The following is a 9,006-nucleotide window of genomic DNA, read 5'->3' on the forward strand; positions in this document are numbered from 1 at the left end:
GCACTAGATACTGTAATACAGCACCAATTCAGCAACAGTGCACGTTAAATTCATACATTGTTGATATCTTCTCAAATGAACAGGATGTTCACATTATGTTAGCAGGCGCTGGGGTAACATCAGATTAAAAGGATTCTCTGCTCAAAACTACTGCTCCCTGGCACCACTCGAACTCTAGGTGCACGAAGCAAGCTGAGCCGTCTGTGCTTTCTAAGAGGGGGTAAAAGAAAACCTGACACACATTGGATAGATCATAATCATCCATATTTACTGTCAAAACTGTCCATAGACATACATGACAATGACAGACCCTACCCTAAGACCGCCCCTCTGACACATTTCATCCAATCAGAACTAATCTCTATGATTAAACCCTGATTTGGTGAAATGCGTTAGAGGGGCAATTCTAAAGCGAGACTGCCATTACCCTGTGTGTGGACAGTTTTTACAATAAACATGGACACTTGTGATCTATTCCAAGTGTGGCAGCCTTTTCTTCTACTCCAAGCAGGGGCTGGAGGTTTATTCATACTATCCTGGATAACCTACTGTACTTGCCTCCTCCACTAAAAGCTTGTGGGCTCCTATTTATTGACAACTGGTGCTGAATGATTTGCAGCCTAGTGTCTCTTTTTGGCCTCAGAGGTAGCTACAACCACTATACAACAATGGCAGATGTGCCAGTGCTAGTGGTCAGGATGTTTTCGAACCCACCTACAGCACTCAATCAGTATTTTTACAAGGGGAGGTCAGTAGTGACTGTCTCCAAACTACTTCTTCTTTAGTATAAGCTTTATACTGTATATGAAGGTATAATATACATGTAATAACTAATTTCTTTGTATAAGGCACAAGCTTGCAGTTCTATATTATGTTTTTGTGTTGTATCTTTCATTCCCTGAATGTCATGTTGACCCAATGGCTTCAGTACCGTCTTGACACAATTATGCACATTAGGTCTTTACAGATCAGCATGCTTGTTCTAGGCCAGTGGCTCTCAAAGCATTGCATTTTGAAGACAGCCGGGCAGAAAATAATGCACCGTAAAAATTCAGTACAGGTTTCCTTAACCACTTCCCTAACGCCCATTGTCATATGACGTCCACAGATGGGATCTCCCATCCTGGGTGGACATCATATGACGTCCTGGGCTTCCCGGCTGCCTGGGGGGCCAGTGCGTGCCCGTAACCCCGGTGCACATGCCCGGCGGCCACGATGTCCGCCGGGCACCTGCAATTGCCCGCAAACACGGCAGGACTGTGGATTTGTGTGTGTAAACACACAGATCCACGGTCCTGTCAGGTAAGGAGACTGATGTTCCCAGTACAGAGGAACACACAGAGTCCCCTCCCCCTACAGTTAGAATCACACATTAGTAAATACATTTAACCCCTTCAGCGCCCCCTAGTGTTAACCCCTTCCCTGCTAGTCACATTTATACAGTAATCAGTGCAGTTTTATAGCACTAATGGCTGTATAAATGTGAATGGTCCCAAAAATGTGTCAAAAGTGTCCGATATGTCCGCCGCAAAGTCACGGTCACAATAAAAATCGCAGAGCGCAGCCATAACTAGTCGTTTGCGTTCGGCTTTTTCCGGCGGATAGTTACCCCTGGGTCTATGAGGCGCAGCCAATGTTAAGTATGGCCGTCATTCCCGCGTCGCGATTGAAAAATTTGACGTTGTTTGCGTAACTCGTCCGTGAATGGGGCTGGACGCCATTTACGTTCACGTAGAAAACAATGACGTCCTTGCGACGTCATTTAGCGCAATGCACGCTGGGTAAATTTGCGGACGGCGCATGCGCTATTCGATCGGCGCGGGAACGCGCCTGATTTAAATACTACACGCCCCCTAGCCGCGGAATTTGAATTCCGCCGGGGGATTTACGATACACCGCCGCAAGTTTTGAGGCAAGTGCTTTGTGAATTAACCACTTGCCTCAAAAACTTGCGGCGGCGGATCTTAAACCAGATAGGTTACGCGGATCTAAAGATCCGCTAACCTATGCGAATCTGGCCCTACGACTTTTGTGCAAACTAATTAATATACGCTTATTGCTATTTTTTTACCAAAAATATGTAGAAGAATACGTATCGGCCTAAACTGAGAAAAAAAAGAATCTTTTTTTTTTTTTTTTTTGGGGGGGGGGATATTTATTATAACAAAAAGTAAAAAATATTGCATTTTTTTCAAAATTGTTTCTCTATTTTTGTTTATAGCACAAAAAATAAAAACCACAGAGGTGATCAAATACCACCAAAAGAAAGTTCTATTTGTTGGGGGGGGGGGGGGAATATGTCAATTTAGTTTGGGTGCCACGTCGCACGACCGCGCAATTGTCAGTTAATGCGACGCAGTGCCAAATCGTAAAAAGTGCTCTGGTAAGGAAGGGGGTAATTTCTTCCGGGGCTGAAGAGGTTAAATAGCAGATATCTAATGTATTGCCTGTGAGGTAAACTTAAATTGTAGTTCTGTATGCTGTAAAAAAAGAAGGGCATTAAGTGAAATTAACACTTTCTATTCCTTTTTGGTAATAATATTGGGCTGGTCCTTTATGAAATGTGTAAAATAAGATATGGTCAACAAGAACCAGTAAGTCTTTTTTTGGAAAGGGATTGCAAGCACCGAATGTATGCGTTCTAAATTATTACATTTAGAACAGATAAATATTAGACAATAAAAGATACAAAATTAGAGATGAGAAGTTAAACATAACTGACACAACAGGCCTTGTGATGATTAACTATAAACATTTGTCCTCGTATGGCTGTTCTTTACTGTTATCTAAATTCTGAATAAAACCTACCTCTTGCAGGGTATCAGGCTTTTTCTGTCTTCCAGAATCCGAATTCTCTGCTGTTTGGCATCATAAGTGACATTTGCCCTAGTGTTTGTACCGCTGTTGTGATCGTACACTACTATCCTGCCTTCCCATTGCAAAGGTGCTTCACATGGGGTCACTGGATCCGATGATGATCTATATCTAGCATTTGCGGAGCTGGTCGCGGTGATTAGTAAAAGGCCTACAATTATGAGACAGCATAAACCTTGCACTTGTCCTGTCTCCATCATCTGTGTTTGCAGCCAGCAGTGTTTACCCTTCCCCCTCCCTTCTTTCTTCTGTGCTGACTATCTGCAAAGGGAGGAGCAGTCAGTAAATGCAGTGATGTAATGCACTCAGATCACAAGATCGAAGAGCATAGAGCATTCATTGTAGTTTATATACACAATTACTATAACAAATTACATATTTCAAAATTCTACACACACTTACTGGAGCAATGAAGTTGTACATTGGGCTACTTGGAGCAGAATAAATGTAAAACATATACAGACACTTTTAATCAGCTCAGATGCTTTGCTTAGCCATCTGGAGTAAAGTTGAGCTTGTTAGTCCCGGGCCTGTCAGCTGCTGGTGGGGGGATCAGCTGCACCTACATAAAGGTACAGGGATGCTCATTATATAATTTTTCTATAATGACCTATTAGATCAATGTTGTACCTGCTCCTTTGTACATGTGCAGCTGGAGGGAACCAACACTGACAGTTTCCTTCTGGATTCAGATGAACATTGGTTCCGACCAGACCCAAACTCATCCCTGATGCTGGGTTCACACTTGTCCTACAACGGTTTCATTGAAAATCAATGTTTCCCTATGAGAGCTGTCTTTAATGGTCCTACACAAGTCGGTCCGACTTTGAAAATGCTCCCTATACTACTTTGGTCCTACATTGATCCTACTTCAGCCCATTGAATATCATTGAAGTCGGACCAAAGTAGGAGCCTTGTCCTAACCATCCGACTTTTGACATCCGACTTGTGATTACAGCAGCAGTAAAAGGAATTTATCTCACTCTGGGATTGTTTTGATTGGTCAAAGAACAAGTCAGACTATCACAGAGTCGGATCAAAGTAGTATCCTGTTCATGAAAGTAGGATGGATGTAGGACCAATGTAGGATCAATGTAGGACCAATGTAGGACCAATGTAGGATCAGTGTAGGACCAATGTAGCAGAGCAAAGTAGGATAAAAGTAGTGTAGTAGTGTGAACCCAGCCTCAGGCTGGGTTCACACTACTACACTACTTTCATCCTACTTTGCTCTGTGTTCAATGTTTCCCTATGAGAGCGTCTTGTAGCGTCCTACACAAGTCGGTCCGACTTTGAAAATGCTCCCTGTACTACTTTTGGTCCTACATTTTTCCTACTTCAGGCCCATTGAATATCATTGAAGTCGGACCAAAGTAGGGGAATCGGCTATTTGTTTTAAAATATGATCCGTACTTACCCGTTTTCGAGATGCATCTTCTCCGCCGCTTCCGGGTATGGGCTCCGGGACTGGGCGTTCCTTCTTGATTGACAGTCTTCCGAGAGGCTTCCGACGGTCGCATCCATCGCGTCACGATTTTCCGAAAGAAGCCGAACGTCGGTGCGCAGGCGCAGTATAGAGCCGCACCGACGTTCGGCTTCTTTCGGCTACGAGTGACGCGATGGATGCGACCGTCGGAAGCCTTTTGGAAGACTGTCAATCAAGAAGGAACGCCCGCTCCCGGAGACCCATACCCGGAAGCGACGGAGAAGATGCATCTCGAAAACGGGTAAGTACGGATTATTTTTTAAAACAAATAGCCGATTCCCCTAGACAAAACGAGCATGAAGCTAGGGGGAAAATATAAAAAAAAAACAAATTGGGTGAACTTCCGCTTTAAGACAGCTCTCATAGGGAAACATTGATTTTCACACGTCATGCTACATGAGCTCCCAATGTAGGACTTTCATCCTACTTTGCTCTGCTACATTGGTCCTACACTGATCCTACATTGGTCCTATATTTATCCTACATTGATCCTACATTGGTCCTACATCCATCCTACTTTCATGAACAGGATACTACTTTGATCCTACTTTGCCCTGGACTTAGGCTGGGTTCACACTTGTCCGACAACGATCCTACATTGGGAGCTCATGTAGCATGACGTGTGAAAATCAATGTTTCCCTATGAGAGCTGTCTTAACTGGTCCTACACAAGTCGGTCCGACTTTGAAAATGCTCCCTGTACTACTTTGGTCCTACATTGATCCTACTTCAGCCAATTGAATATCATTGAAGTTGGACCAAAGTAGGAGCCTTGTCCTAACCATCCGACTTTTGACATCCGACTTGTGATTACAGCAGCAGTAAAAGGAATTTATCTCACTCTGGGATTGTTTTGATTGGTCAAAGAACAAGTCAGACTATCACAAAGTCGGATCAAAGTAGTATCCTGTTCATGAAAGTAGGATGGATGTAGGACCAATGTAGGATCAATGTAGGACCGATGTAGGACCAATGTAGGATCAGTGTAGGACCAATGTAGCAGAGCAAAGTAGGATGAAAGTAGTGTAGTAGGCTGGGTTCACACTACTACACTACTTTCATCCTACTTTGCTCTGTGTTCAATGTTTCCCTATGAGAGCGTCTTGTAGCGTCCTACACAAGTCGGTCCGACTTTGAAAATGCTCCCTGTACTACTTTTGGTCCTACATTGATCCTACTTCAGGCCCATTGAATATCATTGAAGTCGGACCAAAGTAGTATCCTGTTCATGAAAGTAGGATGGATGTAGGACCAATGTAGGATAAATGTAGGACCAATGTAGCAGAGCAAAGTAGGATGAAAGTAGTGTAGTAGTGTGAACCCAGCCGTAGTGTGAACCCAGCCTGAGGCTGGGTTCACACTACTACACTACTTTCATCCTACTTTGCTCTGCTACATTGGTCCTACATTTATCCTACATTGGTCCTACATCTATCCTACTTTCATGAACAGGATACTAATTTGGTCCGATTTCAATGATATTCAATGGGCTGAAGTAGGATCAATGTAGGACCAAAAGTAGTACAGGGAGCATTTTCAAAGTCGGACCGACTTGTGTAGGACCAGTTAAGACAGCTCTCATAGGGAAACATTGAACACAGAGCAAAGTAGGATGAAAGTAGTGTAGTAGTGTGAACCCAGCCTTAAAGTCCGACTTTCAATGAGCAGGGACCCGACTTGGATCCCTGCCAATATCAGACACTGTGTTTGATATGAATCTTGAGGGGGAACTCCACACCAAATTTTAACAAAAAAACACGGCATGGGTTCCCCCTACAGGAGCATACCAGGCCCATGGGTCTGGTGCGGATTTAAAGGGGAACCCCCTACGCCGAAAAAACGGCATGGGGGTCCCCCAAAATCCATACCAGACCCGTATCCGAGCAGCAGCCCAGCCGGTCAGGAAAGGGGGTGGGGACGAGCGAGCGCCCCCCCCCCCTAACCGTGCCAGGTCGCATGCCCTCAACATGGGGAGGTAGGTGCTATGGGGAAGGGGGGTGCACTGCGGCCCCCCCACCCCACAGCGCCCTGCCCCCATGTTGATGAGGACAGGGCCTCTTCCCAACAACCCTGGCCGTTGGTTGTCGGGGTCTGCGGGAGGGGGGCTTATCGGAATATGGGAGCCCCCTGTAACAAGGGGGCCCCTAGATACCGTCCCCCCACCCTAGGTGAATGAGTATGGGGTACATCGTACCCCTACCCATTCACCTGGAAGTAAAGTGTTAAAAATAAATAAACACAGGTTTTTAAAATATTTTATTAGTCAGCTCCGGGGGCCCCCCCTCTCTTCTTTAGCTCTTTCACAAGGGGGGGCTTGCTTCTTCCGACGTCTTCTTGGGGGTCCCAGTCTTCACCGCCATCTGGTTCTCTTCCGCTGGGTGGGGGCCGCTTTCTTCTTTAGCTCTTTAACAGCGGCCCCCTCCCGGTCTTCCTCCGATGTCTTCGGCGGGCGGGGGGGGGTGCTTCTGTTGCCTTCTGCCTTCTCCTTCTGCCTTCTTCTTCTGCCTTCTTCTTCTTCACTGTTGACACGTCGCTTCCTCCCGCTGTAATGCCGTGTGCAGCGGCTCGCACCGACTTTTATAAGTCTCTCATGACGTCACAGTCCCATCATGCTCCGGGTGCACGGAGCATGATGGGACTGTGACGTCATGAGAGACTTATAAAAGTCGGTGCGAGCCGCCGCACACGGCATTACAGCGGAAGGAAGCGACGTGTCAACAGCGAAGAAGGAGAAGGCAGAAGGAGAAGGCAGAAGGCAGAAGGAGAAGGCAGAAGGAGAAGGCAGAAGGCGACAGAAGGGGGGCCGCTGTTAAAGAGCTAAAGAAGAAAGCGGCCCCCACCCGGCGGAAGAGAACCAGATGGCGGTGAAGACTGGGACCCCCTCCAAGAAGACGTCAGAAGAAGCAAGCCCCCCCTCGTGAAAGAGCTAAAGAAGCAAGGCGGGGCCCCGGAGCTGACCAATAAAATATTTTAAAAACCTGTGTTTATTTATTTTTAACACTTTACCTCCAGATGAATGGGTAGGGGTACGATGTATCCCATACTCATTCACCTAGGGTGGGGGGCCGGTATCTAGGGGCCCCCTTGTTATAGGGGGCTCCCAGATTCCGATAAGCCCCCCGCCCGCAGACCCCGACAACCAACGGCCAGGGTTGTCGGGAAGAGGCCCTGTCCTCATCAACATTGGGCAGGGTGCTGTGGGGTGGGGGGCCGCAGTGCGCCCCCCTGCCCCATAGCACCTACCTCCCCATGTTGAGGGCATGCGGCCTGGCACGGTTAAGGAGGGGGGCGCTCGCTCGTCCCCACCCCCTTTCTTGACCGGCCGGGCTGCTGCTCGGATACGGGTCTGGTATGGATTTTGGGGGGACCCCCACGCCATTTTTTCGGCGTAGGGGGTTCCCCTTTAAATCCGCACCAGACCCATGGGCCTGGTATGCTCCTGTAGGGGGAACCCATGCCGTTTTTTTTTTTTTATTTGGTGTGGAGTTCCCCCTCAAGATCAGTAGAATACACGTCGCATGCCAAAGTCGGAGTGTGCAAGACTGCGTTCTGACTTTGATCCTACTTCAATGATGTTCAGTGAAGTAGGATCAAAGTCGGACCAAAGTAGTAGAGGGAGCGTCTTCAAAGTCGGACCGACTTGTGTCGGACCAGTTAAGACGGCTCTCATAGGGAAACATTGATTTTTACTTCACTCCATTGAATATCATTGAAGTAGGATCAAAGTCGGATTGCAGTGTTGCACGCTACGACTTTGGCATGCGACTTGTACTCTGCTATCTTCTTTGTAGCTCTTTTACTAGCAGCAGCGGCCAGCCCGTGCTTCCTCCGTCGTCTTCTTCCTCATCGTCTTCTTCTTCCCTCTTCTTTTCTTCCGGTGTTGACTCGACGCTCCCTCCCGCTGTAATGTCGGGTGTGCGGCCTCTTATGACGTCAGTCCCAGAATGCTCCGGGTGGTAACGTCACCACCCGGAGCATGCTCGGACTGTGACGTCATGAGAGGCCTATATGAATCGCCACGCACCCGGCATTACAGCGGGAGGGAGCGGCGAGTCAACACCGGAAGAAAAGAAGAGGGAAGAAGAAGGCGACGAGGAAGAAGACGGCGGAGGAAGCCCGGGCTGGCCGCTGCTGCTAGTAAAAGAGCTACAAAGAAGATAGCAGCGGCGGCGCAGCCTGGCAGAAGGCACCGGAGAGCGGGAGAAGAACCGGGGAGCGCGGAAAGCAGAAGAAGAGAGCGGAGAAGACAGAAGAAGACCCCCGAAGTCAGAAGAAGCCCCCGGGAGAGCGGAGAAGTCGGAAGAAGACCCCCGAAGCTGACTAATAAAATATTTTAAAAACCTGTGTAGTGTGTTTATTTTCTTGACACTTTTCCTCCCGGTGAATAGGTAGGGGTACGATGTACCCCATACTCATTCACCTAGGGTGGGGGGCCGGTATCTGGGGGCCCCCTTGTTAAAGGGATCTCCCAGATTCCGATAAGCCCCCCGCCCGCAGACCCCAACAACCAACAGCTAGGGTTGTCGGGAAGAGGCCCTGTCCCCATCAACATGGGGGCAGGGTGCTTTGGGGTGGGGGGGGGCAGGGCAGCGCACCCCCCTGCCCCAGAGAACTTACCTCCCCATGTTGAGGGCATGCGGCCTGGC

At 47.8% G+C, this 9,006-nt stretch overlaps 1 protein-coding gene across 1 annotated transcript in view; it reads right to left on the minus strand.

Annotated features, from left to right (window-relative positions):
• The window catches only part of EPDR1 (ependymin related 1), a 74,349-nt gene extending 71,215 nt beyond the window's left edge, over positions 1–3,134 (minus strand). Inside the window, exon 1 of the mRNA XM_040353208.1 lies at positions 2,809–3,134. Within this exon, the coding sequence (XP_040209142.1) occupies positions 2,809–3,074 (266 nt within the window). The 5' untranslated portion in view covers positions 3,075–3,134. The remainder of the gene's footprint in view (positions 1–2,808) is intronic.
• Positions 3,135–9,006: the final 5,872 nt, after the last annotated feature.

The sequence above is a fragment of the Rana temporaria genome, chromosome 5 (genome assembly GCF_905171775.1).
Source record: "Rana temporaria chromosome 5, aRanTem1.1, whole genome shotgun sequence".
Classification (NCBI taxonomy): Eukaryota; Metazoa; Chordata; class Amphibia; order Anura; family Ranidae; genus Rana; species Rana temporaria.